The sequence below is a fragment of the Gymnogyps californianus genome, chromosome 17, assembly GCF_018139145.2.
Source record: "Gymnogyps californianus isolate 813 chromosome 17, ASM1813914v2, whole genome shotgun sequence".
Taxonomy (NCBI): Eukaryota; Metazoa; Chordata; class Aves; order Accipitriformes; family Cathartidae; genus Gymnogyps; species Gymnogyps californianus.
In genome coordinates, this window is record NC_059487.1 from 8,646,740 (window position 1) to 8,671,600 (window position 24,861).

The 24,861-nt window shown below is 39.1% G+C and overlaps 1 protein-coding gene across 2 annotated transcripts in view; it reads left to right on the forward strand.

Moving 5' to 3' along the window:
- The first annotated feature begins 1,773 nt into the window (after positions 1 to 1,773).
- The window catches only part of PTPN1 (protein tyrosine phosphatase non-receptor type 1), a 42,670-nt gene continuing 19,582 nt past the window's right edge, over positions 1,774 to 24,861 (forward strand). Inside the window, exons 1-2 of one of the 2 annotated variants that reach the window (XM_050907279.1) lie at positions 13,171 to 13,231; positions 16,319 to 16,418. Coding sequence is in view for 1 of the 2 variants with exons in the window: in XM_050907278.1 (XP_050763235.1) it covers positions 1,781 to 1,843 (63 nt within the window). In the remaining variant the exon portion in view is untranslated. Of the gene's footprint in view, positions 1,844 to 13,170; positions 13,232 to 16,318; positions 16,419 to 24,861 lie in introns of those variants that run through there. The other variant, XM_050907278.1, reaches the window with a different exon arrangement.

A 24,861-nucleotide genomic window follows, 5' to 3' on the forward strand; every position in this document is an offset into this window, starting at 1 on the left:
CAAAATTCTGGGCCCCTCAGTTCACATCTCTGACCAGCCCTCTCTTCTCAGAGAGCATCCCTTAGTATCTTAAGTACTTAAGTATCCCTACTTAAGTAGCCTAACAAGCAAGTATTGAACAGGGTGGCATTCTGGGGCTGAACACTGAAAGGGAGCCTCTTCCAAAGACTGCACGGTAGAGGGATTAGGAAAAGCAATGGAAAAGCTTCCTCTAGCAGGAACAGCTAAGTGGTGCAAGGGCTGCAGCTAAGCTATGAAATACTTCTGTCTTCAGTGGCATTGATACATCTTGCCTATTGAGAACTCTACCACTCTCACTGTCTTCAATCCATGCTGCTGTACTTAGGGTATTTATAATCAAATTCACTCATGAAAAATGTCGATCCTACAAATCCACTCTCACAACCTTATTTTGGGTCAGCATTCATGCTGCAGAGATACCAGGTATGCAAAGCCTGCACCAGCCCTCGGTATGCTCTAAAAGCCTGAGAAATAGTAATCTAACAAACAGAAGCTGGCTGACATGAGGAGTGAAATTCCTCGCTTTGGAAACAAAGTATGCTCTAGCATTATACATGGGATAACTATGTCCATATGTTTGGAACGTCTGGTCTTGAAACTCATGAAGAAAGACGCTGGCTCTCTAATATGAGATTTGTAGGCTACGCCTACATTTGGAAGTGAATGGCTTTATGAAAAGGGTGGGATAGAACAACAAATGTTTACCTCCTGGGATAGGACTATAGCACCTTGATAGTAATGGCCATTTCAGAGTAGGAATCCAAGAGCCGAGGACAGACGATCAAACTCCATTCGGAGCTTGTCACGTCACATATTCCTTTAAATCAAAGGGTATGGGACAACTGACAGAAATAAATTTCATTCTGCAGACTGTGTAAGAGCGAAAAATAAACTCTCCATCTTCTGACTACAGCGAGAGAGAATGTCTTGCCCATCTCTGAAGTGAGCACATACACATACTTCCAAGTACTCTGTGCTGCCAGATCAGGCACCTGCTGCCAGACCGCCGCTTTTCTTACAGCCCTTCCTCTGCAATCAAACGGCCGCATGAGAATTTTTAAAAATTTCTGACCCTCTTGCCGCAGATGAAGAGCTTGAAAACCTGATTCAAGCCCTTCCTCACAGCTCAGAAACCAGAAGACGCCAGCCTGGGGCCCGAAGAGCAACAACCAATGGCTCCGTCTCCTGTTTCCCCAGCCAGATCCCGCTGCCGAGCACAGGCCGGGACTCCCCGCTGCCACCTCCAACCTGCGGCCCCTCAGCCCCGCCGGGGCCGCCCTACCTGTCAGTGCGGCCCCGGGCGGGACGGCCGGGCTGGCGGCGCGGGTGCTGAGGGGAAGGAGGCACCCGAGCCCGCCCCGTTTGCCGCCGAGAGCAGCTCTCTGCCGGACTGCCGCCTCACGGGGCCGAGGGGGCAGCAGCTCCCCGCGCCCCCGGCGGGAGGAAGGCGCTGCCTCCCTTGCCTGACACAGGCGGGCGGCGGCCCCCACAGCCCCTCCACAGGGCGCTCGCGCCCGCCGCGACCGTTACAGACCGTTGGCGCCGCGCGCCCCCTCTCCCGCCGCCCCGCGGGCTCCCGCGGCTGCGGGCCGCCCCGGACGTCGCGTCGCCGGGGCGGGCTGCGTAGTTCCGGCGGGGAGAAGGGAGGGGTGACATGCAGAGCAGGCAGCCGCGGCCTCGGGAGCAGCTGGAGCCGGAGCTGCCGGAGCGGCGGGCGGGAGCGGCGCTGGGGGGCCAGGCCTGGCGCGGCGCCCCCACCATGGAGATCGAGAAGGAGTTCCACCGGCTCGACCAGGCCGCCAGCTGGGCCGCCATCTACCAGGTGAGGGGCAGCCGCCCGGCCCGGCTCTGCCCCCAGCCCCGGCGCTGAGGGGGGCAGCGCTCCGTCGCTCACCCTCTCGCTGCTGCCGCCTGGTTCTGCCCCCACCACCCCCGCGGCTGTGTGTGTGACCCGGCTGCGGGGAGCGCTGCCCTCCGCCTCCCCTCTCCCTGGGTCGGAGAGCTTTCCCTTCTCCCTTCCCCGCTTCCCTCCCGCAACACGCTGCGGGCTGGCTCGCCGCTCCGCCGTGCCCTCCTTCCCCTTTCGCCCGGGGCAGAGGCAGGCCCCGCTCTGTCCGTCCCCCCCACCCCGCGCAGCAAAGCCCCTCTCACCTCCTTTTCCCCAGGGCTCGCGTGGGCGGGGAGTGCCGGACGCCGCCACCCCTCGCGGCGGCACGGCTGTGCCACGGGGACCCCGCGGCGCAGCGCGCTCCGCTCCGCGGCGCGGCGGGGCGGGGGCCTCCTGCTGCGCGCCCGTGCCGGTGCGGGTCTGGCCGGGGCAGGAGCGGGGCAGCACCCCCGCTCTGCGGAGCGAGCCTGGAAGGAGTTCCCTCTGCGAGATCCCTCAGCCGCGCTCTTGTTCTCGCTCCAGGTTCCGCTTGGAGCTAAGCGTGGACATAAATTCTCCGTAGCCTTTTAAAACTGCCCCCTTCCTACCCTCGAGGGAGTAAATCTAAGTATTGTATTGGTTTCTTTTTTGTTTTACAGAAAAACAGTGATGGGCAGCATTGCATGCGCCGAGCTTTTCAGTCACTTTAATAATAGAACAGAGCCTGAAAACAGCTTGTTAGTAATACTTGTGCAATTATCTGGTACTATTTTTTATTATTTCCTTTACTGCATTTAGATTTTTTGTGACGTTCTAAAAACCTGTGTGGCAAACGTGAATGCTTGTAAGAATATTTGCAGACTGGATCCAGCTTCACACATACAAGCAACAGAAATGAGGGCTTTTTCTCTTTAAAAAGTTCTTTGTGCATTTATCCAAAATGAAGTTTAAGAGAAGATGAAGTACATGAATGGTTGGGTGGATGTGTTCAGTCAGATCAGGCAGCATTACTGTAAAATCCATTTGAATGTTTAAGCCGGTGTATTGCATAAACTAATGAGTTTTAAGTTCATATTTGCAACATAGAAGTTGGGCTTTGCTTCCCTTTCACTATGAATTTCTCTGGCAATAGACATTTAAAACAAGGAGTGGAGTTTTATAAGAGTGAAATAAATGAACTCCAGTTTCAGAATCGCAGCAGGCAAGTTTTAAAAGTAGTAGCTTGCAGGATGAACATCTCCAGTTGTTTGGCAATTAGAGAATAAGCATTTTGAGTGTGCTTTTCAGAAGGTCTATTTTTTGTTAGAGTATTTAATTTCCTGCAGAGTTTTAGTGCTTGCTAACTGTATCAGTTCAGAGTCATGTGCATATATGACGTTATGTTTTTGCTAAACTGTTCTTGACGATTTGGTATGTTGCAGGCTTAGTGCTCAGGAAATGATTTTGAGTAATATAGCTCTGTAACGGAGGTGGTATATTTCTACGGGTACAATTTAATTACAGAAGTGAAATGTATAAGGAGAATGAGGGACTGTGGCATATTTTCAATGTGGGATCAGCATTCAGTGATATTTTTGTCCTACTTTCTTTGAATGATGTGACTCAGTAGCCTGCTCAGACTGTGGCACAGCGCAAGGTTTGATTGAGGGCTAAAATTCAACTCAAACAAAAAAAAAAGACTAAAGTGATTCTTTGATTTGCATCCAACTATTGACAAGCACAAGACGTGGGTTTTTTGCTTGAGGTTTGGCTTTTTTTTCCTAAGATTGATTAGTAAGTATGTGCATCTATGTCATGTAACTCAGTTTCTCAACTGCATCCTGCTTTTAAATATCAGCTGTTGAAAATGACATCTTCGCAGATCATGTACATCTGGAAGAACAATGTACTTCACTGTAATCCATGCTTTTGATGTCTGGGCTGTGACATTAACAATGCAGTTTTCCTACAAATACCAAATTTTGCCTGAAGAATGGAGTAAGTAGAATAATGTATGTTATTGGTGCAGAAAAAGGTCTTCCTCCAAGTTAATTGTACCACAGGCTTCTAGGATCTAGGTATTATGATTGTAACTGCTAAAATCCAAAAACATCCACCAGTATTCCGAGTGAAGCATAATGCAATTTACTAACAGTCACTTCCTCTTGTTTCTTGGCTAGATCTATTATCTAGAGATACAGAACTGCATGGCATCTAGGGGAGGAATTATGAACACTACAGGGAGGTGAAGCTAATTGGAAGGATGGCTTTAAGGAGGCTTGTCTGGGTGCCACGTGACTTTGAAGGGTTAAAAGTGTCCAAGCTTCTTTTTTTTTTTTGGACAAAGGGAAGCTATGTTCAGCTATGATAATAGTACAGTTGTGAAAGAATAAAATTTAGTTTGGTTTTTTTTTTTTAAGCGTAAATAATCACAGGATGGAGACAAAAACATTTCAAAATGAAGACCTTGTGTAGGTGATTTTGTGACAATCATGTCTTGGGCTCTGCATGTATAGTGGAACTATTCTCTGCTACAGCTGGTCAAAACAGGGTGAACACTGATGAAGTTCTCCGTGTTTTGTTGGTTTTTGTTGGTTTTGTTTTTGTTTTTTTAAATACCCAATATTGTCCCTTACTATAATCTAGATTTACTTGCTACAAGAACTATGAGCCATGAGATTCTGTAAATGTTGTTCAGAGACCCAATAGATAAAAAGGACTGGTCTGGTTCTGGTCATTGCTTGTATTATAAACATACTTAGAAGATAACTAATAAAATAAGACCTGATCTAAACATAAGAAATGCCTGTTCAAATTAAACTCCTCTTCCATAAAACAGTAAGTTAAAGGAAAATGGACAGCAGATTAAGTGTGAGCTTTTCAATGTGATAACTATGGTAAAGGTATGCAACAGAAAACAAATGCTTAAGGGTAAGTGAATGATACACACCTTGCATAAATACCATTAGAAGTATCAATAGGAATGAAAAGCATTCACTCTGGAGATGTCACAACAAAAAAGCAATAGCCCAAAGCTAAGAAAAGCACAGTTTAGGCTTGCTATTAGAGCAGGGGAGAAAAAAATACAGATATCTGTCCAGAATATCAAAGGAACACTGAATTTTCATTTTCTCACAGTGAATATCACATTTTCATTGTAATTTTATATGCAGAAGTCTTTCAGAATTTTAGAAGGTATTTTAGTTTCTAACTTCTTACACATGGTGATAGAATGAGATATTATCTTAAAAACACAACCCTCAAATACAGGTAGAGTTGCTTCTTGTGTTTACATAAACTAGATATGTTGACTTTAGTATGTTGACTAATGATATTAACTTTGATGTGCTTATCAGTAACAGTAAAGATACCTCTGAATCATTTACTGATCTACCGTTCAACTAGGGATCCCATACAATATGGATGGGGGCAGAGCTGACACTTGGTTTTACAGAAACATCTGTGAGGACAGCTCATACAAAGTTTTCCGTGTGAAGGTAGCAAAATTAAACTAAAATGCACACTGTTCTAATTTTTATAGTCAGTAGAATATAAAATAAGAAAGAACTGGGTATAGTCTAGATTTTCAAATATGTTTGGAAGCGAGCATACTGAAAACAGAACTAACTATACTGCTCTGTGTGCTCTGGAAAGCTGAAGTGTAGTTACAGTTTGATTTGAGGCCTGTAAGAGACACACAACTGTTCTCCATTTCTTTATTAATTTTTGAGGGTATTTTAAAGTAATATTAACGTGAATGTTACTTTTTTTTCCAAACCTCTCTAAGCTAAACTAAAATACTACAAATAATGAAAGTCAATAAGCTTTATGCAGATTATGGGAGGAAGATAGAAAGCTATCGTGGACATTTTGGTTATCTCCCTGTCAAGAGAGAAAAGGCATGGGAAGTTTTTCATGTATTCACTGTCTCTGGAAAAATATTTGTAGAATATGTAGATAGATTTTAATGTTGAAAGTAAACTGTGAAATGGTTGACCCTGTAGACTTACAATAGTGTGGTTGTGTATTTAAAGTAAATGAACAGGAAGTTCTACTAGTGTTTTCGGTTTATAAGCTGCAGTAAGAGTTCAGACTTTGTGCTGCTGCAGTCTATAAGCATTTGAGTTACTCTTTTGCTCTGGTCCTGAAAAAAATTAAACTTCTTTGCAGCAGATGAATTGTGGCATGAGCATGACTTATTATAAATGCATCTTTGTGCTTTATTCTGCCGGTTCTTGCTGCTGGAAAATGCAGGTCTCTGCATGCATGCCTTGCCACTTCTTAATTCATGCTATGTTGATTCATTCGAGGTTTAGCTTAATTGGCTCTGGTTATGGAAAGCTAGTTTAGAAGTGATAGTTGCAGGGAGTCTCTTTTTTTCCTTCAATACAGCTAAAGATATTCCATGTTTCCGAGTGCTATACAGCCACTGAATCTTGATACAAGTGTGGGAGAGGCTAACAATGATGAAGTACCTAAGTCTCTGTGGCTTGCAAAGTCAATATCCTCTCCGTGAAAATCAGAGTTTACTTTCAATTGCAAGTGATAGTATGTTTTGTGCTATTGAGAATGTTTCAGGGCACTCTGCTGCATTGGTTAGTTGTACTTTTTCAGATCAAGACCAATTGTGTCTACTGATGGCAAATGTGAGATTGTGCAAGTCCCATTATATAGAGCTACTGAGCTGCTTAGTTTTGCTTGTTTTTCAGAGTTTGAAATCTAAGTACTTGAATCCAAATCTTCTGTGATAGCATTGCTGTAAGTAGAACATTGAAAAATGGAGCCCGTTACAGCTTACTGTTAAGGGGATATCGTTTGCTAAAAATCTAGAAATCCTACAACGTGCAGACAGTACTACACCTGCTTCTGAGCACCTTCGGAAGGTTTTTACGGTTTTAGTGTGTTCTTCAACATGTTACTTTTTCCTCTTTCTTTCTCCGTCTGCTGTAAGGGTACATACATAGAAGGAAACTGACAGTTAAGGAGAATGCAGTGTTGGCCGTATGCCAAATGATGTTAAATTCAAATAGAAATAGCCCTTGTAAGTAGAGAATAAAATGTGGTAGTGGTAGACCAAGTATTTTTGAAACTAAAATAACTTTCTAAATATTCTGGGTAGGTTTGAATTAGCAGTTCATCCTATAGTTAACTGAACATTAAAATGAAATCTTCTCTTGTAATACTCACTTTGCAAATGGACTTTCTCCAAGGGTTCTCTTTAGCTGAGACTTTCTTAGCTGTGGTTTACGCTGAAATATCACTGCTACTTTCTTGTAAACATATGTATTGTCAGGTTTTAGATCAGTGTCACTAACATGACATAATCTATTTGGATTGTGAATTTAGCCTCATTAAATATCTGAGGATACTAACTGATTCCTTAAAATTCAGAATTCATGTGTGATTCAAAGTGGACATCTTTTAATTAAAAGAAAATGGAGGAGGAAAGAGTTTACAAACAAAAAAAAGATCTGTAAAAAGGGGTAAATCTTGAAGTCATGCTATCGCTTGTACTCCAGTGAATGTGAGAATTGAGTGGGTTGTTTCAATCACCAGATAATGCCACTGAATTTGTTTTCCCATAGTCAAATAAACTAGTTTTTTCTTCAGTCTCCCCATATGCAAAATGAGATTTATATTCAGTAAAGTGTTAGAGAGCTTTTTTTTTTTTTTAAATACAAAATTACTTTCATGCCTCGTAACACGGAAGGGAAGGAACCAAAAACATGCATACAGTATCAGTATTCTGTTACTAATAATATATTAAGTAGTTTTCTGGTAGGGTTTTGGGGTTTGTGTGTTTGGGGTTTTTTTAAGTACCTGCAAATTAGGTTAGCACTGTGTGACAAAAAGCTGAGCTCCTGTAATGCTTCAGGCAATTCAACATCATAGGAGGATTTTCTCCTGTGACCATAGTCTTTCTTGCAATTTTGTTCTCCTCTTTTAAAACAGAGGCCTGTTGTCCAGCAGTGGAAGGAATAAGTTCTCTGCACAGAGTGAAAGTTTTTCAAAATGTGACTTGATCAGGAGGCTTATTAACAAAAAATTGATAAATACTTGAAAATTGAATATTGTGCCATAAACCTAACAAATTAACAAAACAAACAAAAAACCCCCCAACCCCTTAGCTGGAGTGGTTAGTTAGAATGTTCCTGAGTGTAGGATTTCATATTAAAGTTTACTTAATTCTGCTTATTTCTGTAATACTGATTTGGAAAAACGTTAGTATAACTGAGATACAAGACAAACGTTAGAGGATTGCCTAAGGTTTTGTATCTTCTTCAGTGCTGATCTGAAGTGCTATCAGTTAAAATATTAGACTAGAATAGGACTATTAGACTAGAATGTTTGTATCTGCACCTCTGTAAAAGTGTGTACAGCATCACTGTCAGAAGAAAGCAGCCCTAGTGAACAATGTGTGCATTTTTTCCTAAAAGAAGCAAGTTCATGAAAATGTAGAAACAGATTCACTGCAATGTTCATAATTAATAATATAAACTTGATCCAATCTGTAAGCGTTGATGTTTACAGCACTTACCATTGAGAAACTTTTTTTTTTTTTTTTTCAGTCGTTGGTCAACTTGTTTCATGTTGATTTGCACAAGAAACATTTTTTTGTTTATCTTTCTAGTGCCAGTAGACATGCCCTTGCTGGTTTGGCTGGGAGAGGCACTATGATACAGCATCAAAATGCCTTTGTGTGTTCACTTTGTAGATCATGTAGTACAAATGCCAATTCATTTTCTACCAAACCCTGTGAATTTAGATGCGCTTTTTCTCTCACCCACGCAAAACACAGCTAAGATTCAACAGCTTGCCTGTCATATTATACTAAGAAAAAGTGATAGAAGTGATTCTTGGAAATTCATGTGATTCTGCTAATAGTGATAGCTGATCTACTTTCAAATTGGGTTTGTGCTTTCTACATTTAAGAAAAAAGGTTCATAGGATAGCAATGAAAAATCTGATGTCCTTGTTGGGAAGGAAAATGAGCTAGCATAATGTGAAACTTTAGGAAAAGTTTTTAATTCATTTTTTTTCTTATTTCTCATTCTGTACGTTCTGTTTCCATATGCTTTCACCTTGCACAGTACTTTATCCTATAATATGGACTGATAAACACTTTATTTCCATAAGTTATTGGTTTTGCATTCATAAGTAGTGAAGTAACGAGTTGGTAAAGGGCAACTACTTGTGGAAGCAACATAAATACAGCCATCTTACTTGAGACATCTGTGGTTTTATCTGTTGTAGCTAGAGTCTCTATATTTTTCAACGCAAAATGTTTATCATCAACACTAAGTCAGATGTGGTTCCTCCCAAATTGTGTGTGTGTGTGTTATATTTTTTTTTTTTTTCTGGTGGCTTTTGTTTTTAACGTATACCCTCTTGCTGCCTCCTACCTGTCCTTGTTGGCATGATAAATTATACTATACTTTTAAGCATAATTTTTTTGGTATCACTGATATTGAACATGTACCTTATTTAGTTGCTGATTTGTTAACCTCTCGAATGAAAAAAATATTTGGACAGTCCTGCTTCCTAGGTAGGCATATCTTTCATGAAAGAAAGTAGAGAGATAAAAAACGCCTTTCTGCTGAATCCAGCATTAATCTCATACTGGATTCAATTAAGTAGCATACTGATACATTAAAGGCCTGTTTCAGAGGCCTGTTTCCATTGTTAGGGACTGAAACTGGATTTCTACTTTGTATATAGGACATCTTGTTTCCTTCTGTGTTAGGATCCAGGCTGTTAAGTAGTCCTATAGTTGTCTCAGCTCTTGGTTGTTGTGGATGCTTTGGGAGCACGTCGTTCAAGGGGCAGAAAGTCACCTTCAGCACTGAGAGTGAAGAGATCAATGACGAGGAAGATTTACTTGTCTCACCAACTGTTAAGAGATTGTTGAATCAGATTTGAATCGTGTGGTGCAGTCTTTTTCCTGTACTTACAAGAAGGTTAAAACAGTTTCTACATCAGTAGAAATAGGAAATAAAGCAACAATGAAGCAAGTTTTGCATTGTGCCAGTATATGCAATTATAGAAAAACTTCCATACTGTACCAGTGGCGAGCGTGGAGCTATGCAGATCTCGCTGCAGGCAGAGAGGAAACTGGGAAGAAAGCTCGCTATACTTTTTGGACTAAAATAATTGCTTGTTAAAAATGCTACTAAATAGCAGTATTGTGAACTTAAAGTAGCTGTTCTATTTGTGATCTTTCAGGTGCTTTTTCTTGTATCTCAAGTTCCCAGAATTTATGCTTCTTCTGTGAAGTGCTTGCTTCATCAAGTACTTCATGCTGTGAGCCATTCTACAAAAGACACTCTGTTTCTCAGATTCTTTATATTTATTTGGAACAAGAACAAGTGGTCTACACATAGAGGAATGTTCTCATAACCTTCTTCCCTTGTGCACATTTGAATGAGAATTGCTTGTTTATATCGTTTCCAATCCCACAGTAACAGGTTACAGTAGCATAAACAGTGTGACCTTTTAATGTGATCACAGGAAGTAAAATGTGAAATCTATTTTAAAAATGCATTTTCGACTAAGGAAGAGTATACTTCCTTTTTCTGACAGGAAAAATAACCCATACTAATTCAGAAGATCTCGATTCCATTATACTGTGTAGGGCTTGTTTTTTCCACTGTCTTCTGTACACTCATTGCGGCTGCTTGAAGTAGGACTAAATGCCATCCTTGTGTAGAATTGTACGTCCTTGCTCTGTGTTGCGCTGGCGTAAATGACTAAAGGTGGAGGCTACTGGAAAAACAGAACTCTGACACCAGCAAGAGGTTTTAGTAAGAGGAACTCCTTTTGGAAAGAAGGAGAAGGTAGGTCATTGGAGCAAGAGCTGGAAAAATACTACATAGCTTATTAAACAGCCAAAATACATATACACACGTTTTAGAAATTTTCTGAATATTTTCAGAAACGGAAGAAAAATGGGGAGAGTTTGAACCAGCAAAGGATGGGGGAGTAGACAGCTACTCAACTCTAGAAGATGTTTTTGTTTATTTCCTTTACAGTTTAATTAAATTGGAAAGCAACATTGTCACTTGTTTCTTAAACTTCTGACAGCGGAGAATTTCCACATTAAATCGTAGTTGCTACCTAGAACTGCACAGTGCCCGGCAGCGTCTGTAGGATAACATGAACAAGAATCTTGTTTCAACTTGTACAATGTTTTCATTCCCAGTATTGATATCTTCTGAGAATTGGCCTGAAGTGTTTCATGACCAGAGCACATCTGCCCTTGTACTGTTTCAAAACTAGTATAGTAAATATGTGAAGGACAGCATGTGTTGTGAACCAACAAACCCATCCTTTTTATCCTTGCATATTACGACATTAGCTGTGGTTGAATTGGTAGTGTACTGAAAAATGCAATATTGAGTTGGGGGAGTTCGTTGTTTGATTTGCCGGTGAGCAATATTACATAGATGGCTCATTAATAATTTCCCTTTAGATAGCAATTGCTTTCAGTTCTTCTACAATAATCACTCCGATAACTGACACGTATTAACAGACAGCTAAACTATGAAAGAGCGTGTGGCATTCCTGGCTCTGGTTGTTAGAGGCAAGCAGAGGCAGAGGTGGGTGGTGAGGATGGGTAGTTTCGGCTTGGGGAAAGGGAGGGTCTGAGCAGCCTGAGGTTCAATACCCTGAGGCAGTCAGCTGTCCTCTCTGGAGGCAGGCTCAGGAATAGGGCCGTTTTCAGGGGGTACCCCCAGGTTCTGGAGCTTGTTCTGTGTCCATCAGACTCGTCTTGTTTTCAGTAGCAGTGAAAGACTGGAACAGGAGGTTGAAAATATGTAAAATCTTTACAGCTGCTAAGCTACTGGATTTATTAGCCGACGAGAGCATTAGTGGAGAGGTCTAATCTTACACGTCTTTTTAAAGCTTGTCAAGAAGCAGGCAGAGCAGAAAGACTTCATGGAAACTACTGACTTATGCCTTATTTGTCATTGATTTCTTGTTTATAATTTGTGTAAAGGTTACCATTCAGAACCTCCGTTAGGAGTGAGTCCGTTATGCTAGGCTTTACTTGATTGCTTTTTATAGTCCAGTGTACAGGCTACTTTTCTGTGACTGACTGACAGCAGGAAATTCCTTATTTGCTGTTGTGTCTGCTAAGTTCTCTGCCACATGAAGTGGGGATTTTGGGTGGTAAAACTGTTAGGTGCTTATTGTCTTTTTAAGAGTAGCCAAATAAGTTAATATTGCTACCTAGTTAGGAGCAAGCACTCAAACCTTTATTGTGTTCGTGTAATAATGTCTATGTCTTTAGGGTTTTCTTGTACTAAAGTATTTGCTAACAATGTGTTCTCCATATAAAACTGTCTCTCTACATGCAAAATTCTATCTTGGAATACTTAGAGAAAAATAATCCAATCTTCTAGTAAAAATGCTTTGCTCTCAGCACTCTTTATGTAAAAGGAGGCACTGGTGTGTGATTCTAATAGTTGATAACCTTTATTTGTGGATCAGTGCTCAGAAGCCTTCAGTGTAACGGTCTTTTCCGGGGCAGGGGAATGCAAAGGGATGTGATAGCGTTGAAGGGTTTTTTAAAGATCTTTGGAAGTTACTGCATCTTATACTTTTTTTTTTTCTGTAAGTGTTCCAGATATGTGCTAATGCTGCAAATGAGGGTTTGAGATAGCCACCAAATTCTGAAGCATGTTTAGTCAAGACTGATAACTGGCTCCGGCTAACAGGAAGTGGAACATGATGAGCAAGAGCGTAGTGGGGCCGTGGGGTGTGGTACGTTAGGTACAGCACTGTGTCTGGGCTGTAGAAGAGGAGTACAGGAAGTAATAGGAGTCGTGCATTTCCAGAGAGGATGCTGTCATTATAGAGGCAGAAGTTAGGTTGGTTACTTGACTTTGCTAAATCAATTGGTGTTCTCAGAGTGAATTATTTTAAACTAGCAGTATTAGTAGATGCATGAAGTGGCAAAACTGTTTATCTCATCTGATCCATGCAACTTACTTTCACTCACAAATCTGTTTCATTAGCATGGGGAGGATTAAATAGTCCTTTGAAGGCCTAGCTTGTTGAGTTTTGCAGTCTTTTTCATGTACTGGAGTGCAGAGTGCTAATCTGTCCTGTGTTAGGATGTCTGTGAAAGCTTATCTTGGTTATGTGATGTGCCTGTTTAACACTGACATTTGTTTTTTAAACTCTCAGTTGCTTTCAGATGGGGAGAAGATGACCTGCGCAGCTGGAGGTGAAAGCTCGCTCTCACTGCAATGACAGTTAAAACAATCTCTAGTAACACAGGATTGGTTCTGTCAGTGTCTTAAAGTATTGCTTTGCAACTTGGAGAAATAATAAAATACAGAATAAATTTTAGCATTTAAGGTATGGCTACTTTTGGGTTAAGGGAGGGGTTCTGTCTTTCCACAGGAATTTCTCAGGCTTGTTGGCCATAGGTAGATTTTCTTACGCATTGTCTTTTCTGAAGACATATTTTTATTCACCTTTGCTATGTGAGAACTGTATGCTAACACACACTAGAAACTATGCTTATGATAAGTAAAATGCAGTATCGATATCCACTGTGACTAAAGACTTAATATGCATTATTATTGGTGTGTGAAGAGCAGCTAGTAAAGCAAAGAGCTCAGAAACATACCTCAGATCTAAGTAGCTTAACTTCTCTGGATGTTGGTTCAGTAAACATTACATCTCAGCTGTCAGCATTTAAGGGTTAAGTTTCTCTTTCCAAAAAAGTATTGATTTTTCTCTTTTTTTCTTAGAACAGTTTACTACTCTGGAAGTAGTTGCGTAAACATTCAGCTTTAAGTGCAACTTCTGTTAAACCTTGGTGTAGAACAGAGGTGCCCAGCCATTCTGTCCTGGAGCCACGTGAATGCTGGACAGTCTGTTCTGTCCCCGTCATCAACCAACATGCTTGTGCATTTGTCACGTGGCCTGTTAAGCCCTTACATGACCTGACAGTCATATAGTCATAAACAAATGTGTAGGCTTGTGTTTGTGGAGATGGCATAGGTGTTTGGGGAGATGGTGTCGGTGTTTGACTTATCGCCGAAACTGTCTTTGGTCCATAGATCGTGAGCTGATCATCTCAGGTTTAGAACGCTGTAAGCTTTAGTATTGAACTAGCTTAGCTTAGATTGGGTTCTTAAACACATATTAGAAAGTCATGTGAAAAAACAGGAGTATCCTAATTCTGCTTTATCTAACATCGGTTTTCAGCAGTACTGTTTGTTCTCAGCAGGTTTTTGTGTGCATTGCAGTAGCTTGGCAACCTGTAGGTTGCACCATTCAATGAATTCAGTATGCTTTTAATCATTACTAAAATTTTCCTTTCCAAATTTGAATATTATAAGTACAGTGAAGTGGGCATCTGTGATTGTAACAGCAACAGCCATGTTAAACAGATCCCAACTGAAACAAGCTGTTCATGTGAATTTGTAATCCAGTGTGTTTCTTCAAATTTCAGTCCAAAAGTCTTTCTTGAAATTAGCTTAAGGGAGGATACTTGTGACTTCTTTCTGGGAATGGTAGTTAAGCAGTTACTGCTACTTAAAGTTCCCAAATACAGATTTGGGCAGTATGCTGAAAAACATAACTACTAAAAGCATGACTATTTGCTGGTTCTGTTGTAGGAGCAAAGCTTGAGTTTGGCCTTTCTCTGCACGCAGAGGCATGACCATGGTTTGTGCAATCCTTTAAACTTGAATCTCATTATGTTAGAAATGGTAAAAAGCTTTCGGTAATAGTGTAATGAGTATGCTTTGGCAGAATGAATCTTTAGTTCCATTGCCTGTGCTCTTACTAATGGCCAACAGAGTGAAGCATTCTTATGCCATAGATTAGAACTTGCTGGGATTTTGTATTATACCCTAATTTTGTAGGGAAGAAACAGAATGCAGGAGGGAAACCCACTTACATTATGGAGCTGGTACCTGTTGTAACATATGGTTCATCATTTTGAATGAACAGGGTTTCTTGATACTAAATAAATCTAGTAATCCCCTTCACACTTTTAACTTAAAAATTACATCTCAAGAAAGCCAGTAAAACAACGTATGGTACAAACATCTTCAAGGAAATGAAGTTTACCACTAAATAAGATGTAGATATCTTTTTTTCTTTTTTCTTTTTTTTAAGTAGGTAATGCAGAGTTCACAACTTCCTATTTAACAATTCCTGCCACTTCCTTTCTTGTGTGTTTTAATACTTCCTCTACATACGAGCTCCGAACTTTGAGAATTTTGATGGAATTAGTAGAAAGTTGGAAATATGGCTGTTGCCTGTCCCATAGTATTCTAAATACAAAAATACAGACCATGTCAGTGTGTGTGCCACATCGTAGTCATGATGTGACTTTATTCCCTTAACATTTGCAAATATATTAGAAAGTTTTATTTAGCTTTTAGATTATTGGAGTACCCAACATAATGAAATAATTTATGCAGAGTGACATCCCTTAGCCATGAGAGAAAAAAGTTGCTTTAAACTCTTGACTGCAGTTGCTCAGTGTTTCAAGGTAATGAACAGAGTTTACTTGTGTTAGAAATGAGTCCTTTTTCATATTAAACACTTACTGGTGTTGCTTTGCTTGTTCTTTTAAAGGTTTAACACAGATTTTTATGTTACGGTAGTTTTTCATAGTTGTGTCTAGAAAAAGTAGATTTAAAAATATGCTTTCGCCAGTAGAAGTATATTTCAAGAAATTACTCTCTTACTTTTCCTGTTTATAAAGATACTAATAAAATAACTGACATAATACATATAAACCAAAAACATGATGGCTTAAATATGACTTATTTTGTGAATGCCAATTTTAAATGCACTGTGATAATGCATGTTGCTCCTCATCTTTCATTCTTCATTACTGATATACCTGTTTCTGCAGAGTAAGAATCTGGTACATGTAGAGCCACCTATGTTTTAATTTTAAAATCTGACTGTTAATTCATATTCAAGCATGTTCAACCTTGGCTTGCCACTGCTTCTGCCATGTGAATTCAGCAATATTTTGACTGTTGGTGGGACAGTCAGCATTTTTAAAGTCTCACCTATGTATTGTAATGTATTCAGAAGATTATGTAGCAGAAACTTGGGCTGTGTGGCCAAGATATAGTATTAAATGTACAGTTTGGCTAAAAAAATACCTTTGATTTCTAGTGAATTTCTTCCATCATCTGAACAAAAATGGCTCCAAAATACCAACTTCCAGGTCACTATTTCTAAAACACAGAGGGCTCACAAAAAACCTTCATGGCAGTTCTGGTGTGTTGTCTTTGAGAAGTGTGTTCTAGTCTATCTGTTCCATGCTTTTGCTGCTGAATAGATACAGGAGCTACATGAACGCTTTTGTGCATTGATTACTGAAACTAGAGTTCAGAGCTCTTTAAACAAGGAGTACATGTTCATAAGCAAGCAGCTATGAACTGGACCTTTTCTTTTCCTTTCAAGACAGGCTCTTCTGAATGCTCCAGATAGAGAGGAGATTGCCTTTACCTTATCAAATAAGAATGTATGCCTTTATAAATGAAACATTACAGAAAAAATAGTGGTAAGTCTCTAAAGTCTGAATAATCTGTTGCTGTTGCATTTGATATGGTAACAGTATTGTGCTGTGAAGGCTAATTTAGTAGCTTTCTGAGAGGGAAATAACCTTTGGAACTCTTATAATATGCAAACTAATTAGAGGTTACAGTGAACACAGCTGTTTCTGCCAAGCTGACTAAGCTAGGAATTCAAATTACTATTTTTAGCCAGCTTATAATGTCTCTAGTTCTCAATGGTACCCATGTTATTACTTTTAAAAATTGTATTAATGTGTATTTATCACACTGACAAACCAGGTTCAATAAACATTTTTAGTGCAACCAGTCCGTTACTTTTTAAATTGAACAGTGTGAATATACAGACACAACGGAACACTTCAGGTGGCACGTGGGCTGTGTTACACTAAAATCATGTCTATGACTTGTATGAGTTCAAACTGAAGGCTTCCTCAGAGGAAGAGGTATGAGCCCTGGAATGAAGTAATTGTTGTTTTCTGTAAGTTATTTACATATAGTCTGTCTAGCATACATATTGCCCCTTTTCTTGCCTTCCAAGAAAGTTGCCTTTCTCCATTATACAAGAATTTCTTGCATGCTGTTGTTTGCATTCAAAATGCTTTTCTGTTGATCCTTGAGATATGATCATTGTACAGATCCTGTAAAAATTACTATAAATTCTATCCTGAAATCTAAAAATCATTGCAGTTAACTGTACTTCTGCAGACTATGAAATAACTGCACTAATAAAAATTTGGAAAACAATGCTGGTGGAGCTTACTTTGTGTAAAGTGTTTATGGTTCTATGAGATATTGTCAAGATTGACTTCAAAACTACATTCTGAACTTGTTTCTTTTTTCTAATAAGCTTTATTTGGTACTTTCTGCAAAGATTACTGGATGAGCAAAAGCATTCCTCAAAATCTGTGTACACTGAATAGACATACTTCATGCATAAATTTGCTGCTTTAAAAAAAAAATCAGTCTAATTTTAACATAACATATGGCAAGCTGGTGTCTAAAACTGCTTTGACTGTACTTTCTAAAGGCATATATAACTAGTTTAACTTGAGATAAGAATTAAGTCTTATAAAATCTTTCATTCCTATTTGCTTCTGTTAACACCAATAGCTTGCTTACTCTTCTAAATTAGGTAGATAAGATCTGAGTTTAGTCTTAGTCAGTGCTGGGTGTAGAAAATGATGCTTGCAAATTAATCCTGTTTTCATAAAATCCTGTTTTCACTTCTGTTTTTCATGATGGTAAGAGACTTTCAGACCAACTGAAATCAAGAAAACAAAAACTAGGAAAACTCCAGAAGTTCTGATTCCTAAGTAATAATCCTTTTGTTTCTGGTTTTGTGTCATCATGGAAGATAGGCCATTGACAATTAATCTGGAAGTGCTTTTGTATTTAGAAAGACTTTCTCACCAAAAACGTAAAGGAAATGCATGATTTCCAGGCCTGGCTCCTATGGCTCTGAATGATGTCCACTTCCAATGACAATTCTTTTTTCTATAGTGCTAATGATGGGGTAGGGGAGCTAATCTAAAACTTTCTTCCCTTGCCTCTAGGGACCAGGGAAGACAAAAGCATTCCTACAAGAGCCTAAAAAAAATTGCTCAGAGAAATAGCCTCCCTTCTGAAATGAGAAATATATAGTTGTTCCAACACAGCTGTCAACCCAAGAGCATTACAGCGAAGTGGTTGGATTCCTAAAATGGTAGTGAGAAACATTGACTCCTAAGTTAGAAACCTAATGAGTTTGAGCATTGCAGATGAAAACTAATCTGCTTGGAGAACACAAGTATCATCCATAATAGCAACCAAGAGGTGTCTTCTGACTGTCTTCAATGGGTGACTTCTTTAACTGGTGCATTTGCACTACTTTTGAGGGAGGACACAACTGGCTATTCGGAAGAGATAGGGTCGATCAAAATCACTGGTCTAGCATAAAGGCCTGTCTCTTTCTCATTGAAACCCTGTAATGTTTTAACAGTCCAAGTTGACATAAATGTTTATTTTGGAATGTAATGCCAGCAACAATGACAAATTTGACATTAGGGCATCCAAAGGACAATAGCAGTGATGTGAAAAAATGTATGATATTTTCCTTTGTAAGTCCTAGAAGGATATTTTTGTAGCTTCGTAAGTCTCTTACGAACTTCCAAAGGATTATGTGTGTGCGTATTCTTACATACAGCTTATCTTTTCCCTTTGCATGCAAATTCTAGTGTCATGTTAACTGCATAACAAAAATGAATTGATAATAGATCTCGGAGTGTACAAAGTCTCCTGCTTTCCCTATTACTCATTGCATTGACTGTGGTTTCTAGGAGGTATTGTAAGGTGCCAAGTCAAGTTGTTGAATTTGTAAAGAGCTTGATAAGTAAATATGAGAAGAACTCTGGAGCTCTTTAAAAACTCAGATTTTCTGTTTTCAGGCACATGTAGTGCTGCAAGACTTCCCTGACCTTGGTGAATTTTTTGCTTTTGATGAAATTGTCTCTGTGTAGCCATCTCTCATTCTACCTAGTTTTTAGTATTCATTTTGAGCACTCACCAAAATTTCTGAGGTCATCTCATTTCCTGTTTTCAAGTAGTATTTGTAAACTGTCTTTGGTCTTCATTACTAGTAACTGGATGACCATCACTTTAATGTAGATATGGCACCATGAGAGAGAGAGATGTGTGGTTTTTTTCTATTTGAACCTCATCATCCATCTGTAACAGAAAGTAGTGCTGCAGAACAAGCTGAAAACTGTAAAAAGCATGTTCCTATTTGCCGAATCTGGGGTTAAAAATCCTTGTGATCTTATTCAGGGAATCAGATACCTTCCAGGGAATTGTCTTGGTGCTAAATGTATGGGTATAAAATCAAACTCTCTGGAGAAAAAAAAAAAAGACTTTACCACTAGGAGACTGTTTAAGAAAACAACTTTTCTTTCTCTGACTTGTTAGGATTGCCTTGAGGATTAGAACTATGAAATACCCCAAAGCTTGGCAAATAAATTTTTTATCTCTACTGGATAGGCAAAATGATGGATTTAGGAGAGATGATGATGACTTTGTAGTAGATGGCAATTTTACCCACATCACAAGTGTTGCTAAGGTCTTGTGTATTTTGTAGATACTTTACCTGTCCCTTAGGACCACTTCATGGCCTTACTCCTAACTGAAATCTTTGATGCTTCATGGATGCTACCTAATTAGTTTCAATTAGGGAGAAAAGGGAAAGCTAATTAGTTGGTGAGGTGGTGTTCCCAGCTTATTTGTGTTTGGTGTTTTGGGACTGCTTTATAAATGCCTTGTCATTTTCCTTAAGATCCTTTCCCAGGACAGGCCTCCAGTTTAGTTGTGGGCTCATACTCTGTGCTGTCAACTTCTCTGCTCTGGCTTCACAGCAAAATTGCCTTTCCCTGGGGGAGGGAACATTATACATATATCATACCAATTGGAATGTCTGGGGAATCACCCTTTGTTTGGAAGCTCTGATTTGTGTTATGCTTTCATGGATAATTTCATGAACACATCAGGAAAGTGACTGTATGAGCTTCTGGTATGGGCCATGTTGTGGAAACGTACCTTGTGGTGGAACTGCATCTTTTAAACTTAGAGTGGTGGCTTGCTAAAATGTTGTTCTAATGCTGACTTAGTTTTTCTCTGGTAACTTCTAGTTGTGGTGTGTGCTAGACAATTATATCTCTATCTCACATATGGTATCTTAATTTGAAAATGACCTTGACAAAATTAAGGTCACTTGGGAATTGTAGGCTGCCCTTTTTGACAGTCTGTTATTTTAAGAAGTTCTGCATGTTATTGATGAGCATATATCGCTGCAGGTAGGGAATACTGGACTTGACTAGTCTTCTGTTAATGTGACCAATATTTTTAAGATACCAGTTAGTAATCTAGATGTGTTTAACTGATGTCATCTACAAAAGGATTAAAAATAATGCTGTGGTAGTTCTGCAGTTGTGTAAGTTTAAACTGCTGATAAGACAAATGCACAAATGTTGGCATTTCTTTTAAAAAAAATCTAACATTTGTAATCTTATTTTGTTTCTTTAAAATATTTGTTCTGTGCGAAATGACTGCCGTGTTTGTCTATTAAGCAGCTAAAGTGCTGTGCTGTTTGTTTGGCTTTTAGTCAACATACTTTCCAGGAAAAGGTGAAAGAACACAAATACCACAGACAAGTTTCGTTTGTAGTTCAGTGAATGTGAAGTATATGTTTTAATCTAAAATGAAGTCTCTTTTTGAAAAACTTAATCGAGGCTTAGTAGGAAGACTCAAACTTTAGCTCCTCAAATATGCAGGGCTGCTTGCTTTCAAACTTGGCAAATGTGATATTACTCATCAAGACCACAGAACTTGTTCTGTGTTTGGGTGCTCTGGGTCCTTTGGTAATTGTAGTAGTTCTGTTACAGTTCATTAGATGAGCATGTTAATAGTCTCCCCAACTGATTTAGGGGGCCTTAAACAGTGACAGTAGATACAATACTAAACAACTGCCTGGAGTCTCTCTTTAGGCAGAAGATTGTATTGTCCTTCTATATTGGCACAATACCTAGTATCTTAGGAGCCTCTCAAATTCCTTGTTAACGGTAGTAATAAAAATGCCAGATATTCTGAAAATTTAAATCCTTTTTAGTGGGCAGTATGCCAGCATGCCCAAGTAAATAGAAGAGCAGGATGTGTTCAGAACCAAAAGTCTTGGAGCAGACATACACATTGGGGTCAAAAATGGGAGATAAGGAAAAAAAAATCTGGAGAGATCTGTTCAGCTTTTAACTGACAAGACCTCGAATCTGTTGCCTGATGAGGGCACCCAGGTGGTGGTAGTGATGGAAGCGGGTCTGATTGCAGAATGCCAGTTGGATCCCAAATATTTCATTGTTGTCAATTCAGATGCCAGGCCAAGTTTAAATTCTGAAACAATAGTTCAGTTAAAGGATCTCTTATATATATTTTTTTTCTTTAAACATGTGAGTAAGTCTTAAATACATGACAAGAAGCTAGCAACTGTAGTTTCATTAGGAAAGACATGATTTAAAAACACTCAACCCACCCCAACAAACAAACAAACCTACAACCCATAAACCAACAGGTGACTTTTTGTTGTATTTACCAAAATGAAGGAGGCAGTTTGTCAGAGTGGACACCTGGAGGAGGGGGGAAAAGACAACTTCAGACAGGGTCTGGTAATGATTTTCATTGATTACTACTGTTGTCATACAGCTGACAGGAATTAGGAGTATAATTATTATCAAGTTTTTGTCCCTGCACCAGAGCACACGCTCTGATGCCCTGTACCTGTATAGATCAAATCACACAGGCCTTCTGTGTGAAGGGAGAAGATGGTAAGTTATTAAATGAACTACGTGCCTGTGTTCGTTTACAGGAACATTCTTCTGCTTCAAGATTTTAAATGTGCTTGTTTCAGTGTGCTGAAATCAATTTACAGGAAGTCGGGCTGGACTGATTCACTTTCTGCATATTGATTTCTGCCCAAAGTGAAACTTCTGATATTAACAAAGCATGAGTGATTTTTTTTTTTTTTTTTCAGACATTGCTTGAAATGACTGAAAGTAATAAAGCCTTTTTTCTTATTCTTGAAGGTTGGTTTTTTTTTTTTTTTTTTTTTAAAGGTGAGATTTAAATCTAAGTAAGAATGATTCTGTGTAATTCCTGTAATGGTGATGAAGTTTACAACTGGTTTCTGCTTATCTAGAACAAGAATTCTCACTGTTTTCCTACCTCTGTTTCGGTACCTTTTCTTGATCTTCTGAAGATAAAGTAGCCACTGCCTGGTAGAATAACCGGTTTTCAGGGCTCCAAGAATAGGCTATCCATATGTCAGTCATGACAGGTAAAGAACCACTACCTGATGATAGGTCCTGAAACAGAGTGAAAAACTTAAAGGATAATACTTCATTTTATTCCTTCTGTCTCTTTGATTCTCTTCTGTTAAGATTTAGGGATTTCATCCATCAAATTACCTGGTTAAATTCAGAGCAAAATCTAGATTTTAGTTTGCTGATTGTAACTAAAGATGAAGTGGGTTTTCATAGCTTGATCAAGTGCCCGTTACGTAAAGAATACTTCATCCTTCTACCAAAGGGTTTTTGGATGAAACTGTTACAGATTAAACCATGTCAACACGGCATTGCCTTTCACTATCTTTTAGTAAATAGGACTCTGGTTACTGAGAGATATAGTGTCAATTGGCTGCTGTTAGACAGCTACTAGGAAGTTTTTAATCTCAGTTTTATTGTGGATTTTTACAAGAGAAATTGTTTCTATAAGCCAGATACTAAATTTTAGAAAAAAGTTGGAAATTCATACATGAGTGCCAGCTGTTACTGGTGGTATTAACTGCGCAAACCAGGCTAATTAGCTTTCATGTGAAGTCTTCTGCCCTCGTTCTAGCACAATCCTTGAAATTGTTTAAACAAAAGATTATCTCGAACCTTTTAAAAAGACTGGATTTTAATTTTTTTTCTGTGCAGAACACTGAGCTTTATAAATGAGTCAGGCTTTCTGGATTTATACATTGAACTTCTAATACTGAACTTCAATGTTCAGTGTACATCAATGGATGTTAATACATCGATGTTTAGATTGGTATACTAACCTGAGCTGCTTTCCGAGACCCGTGTAAATGAATTTAAATACTTGAAAGTCTAGCATGTGTTTGAAAATATTTGCATAATTTTGAGGGAATTGAGGGGAAATATGTAGCTGCTTGATGATTTAAAAAAACAAAAAATAAAACCCCAAACCGAGAACAAACCCAGCTTCTTAAAAAAGCAGTAGAACTTTAAAATATTAGTGACTAATGACCATGAAAGTGAACAATGTGCCTATACTAATGATGAAACAGTGAGCAAGGAGTGATGTTGATGCAGATAGCTTGAAACTCACTGTATCACTTTGTAAACCTTGCTGAAAAAGGGGCACTCGAAAGCAAGTCTTGCATTTGATTATCTAATTTATTTATTTTTAATCAAATGAGCTCATTTATCTTAAGATTAAATGATGATAATGGATTATGCAGGAATTTAGGGCAATAGTACAGTCTTGCATTCTTAATGTTAACTGAGGTTATTAACACTGTATGTAGTATCTCTGAAAGATAGTAGAGGATTCTGAGTGAGTATAAATAAAAAGTCATTCCATGGTTCCTATTTCATGAAGTCAGAGATCCCCTTGAGAAACTGTAAACTATCTGCAGTGGTTCCAAGGGCATCTCTTGTCCTGTTGTTTCCAATTTGCAGCTTGTCTAAACTCTAGAAAATATCTTGGTTATACAGCACAGTGATCTGGTTTTGCTGTGAAAAGGTGTGAGAAGAAGCTTTTCTCATCCCTCCCTCACCTTCTAGTACTTACAGTTTTTATGTCTGTCTTTCTTCCCCTCCCCACCCTCCCTGAAGCCTACAAAGTCTACACACGTGGTGTTTACCTTGTTTTTTGTGTATGGGTTTGGGGTTGGGGGGGGAGGGGGGTGTTTGTTTTTTGTTTTTGTGGTGGTAGCTCTGTAAAAGCTATAATGCTGTTAGGTGGCTTGAGAGATGTCAGAATGAAAATACTATGTACCTAGGAAAGGAGGACTCTGTTTATAACCACAGTTGTCAGTTTACGAAGCCTGGAATACTCTGCAGGCCAGGAATTACACATTTTTAAACTCATACAAAACCCATACTGTAAACAAATTAAGGTCTGGATTTGCTACACAGCCTAAATTCCTTTAGGAGTTATGTAGATATCTGGGCTGTCAGATGCACCAGTCTATTTGAGATGAGGTTAAACGAAAACTCTCTATCTGGAGACCTCTAATGTTTGGGCAATTCAAGATCTGGATCTCATCTCCGTGATTATTTTTCTTATAGGAGAAGAGTAACTGAGTTAGAACCTCTTGACACTTTAATGAGACTGTGGTTTATTTCCTGGCACTGACTTTGTTTGATGATACAGATAGCAAAGCTTTTCTTTTGCACAACAGCTGTCAAGAAAAAGCCATTTCATCTTCTCAAAAGTCTCTATCCTTCCAGTAATGTCTAAGATGCACTTCTGGAGCAGATTGAATATCTGAGAGGAAAAATAGAGATGGACGTGAAGAAGAAGGGAACTTCAGTTGTTTTCTTATACTGACCCTCCACTCAGTTGTTTCCTGTTTTGGCAGTGAGTACATGGCTACAAAACAGCAGAAGTAGAGTGTTCCTGCCAGCTACTCTGAACTTCTTCTGTTATGGGTCATAAATTTCAAGGACAAACTGTATTTTGAACTTACTGAAATTTGAGAAGTCTCATGTAATTCTTTAACCTAATATTAGAGTTTAGATCTTTGATCACCCTGGCTCTGCTGCAACCCTCAGAATTAAAAAATCAGTTTTTACTCATTGCAGATAATGACGTTGAAGCAATACGAGAATCTGAACAGCTGAGTTC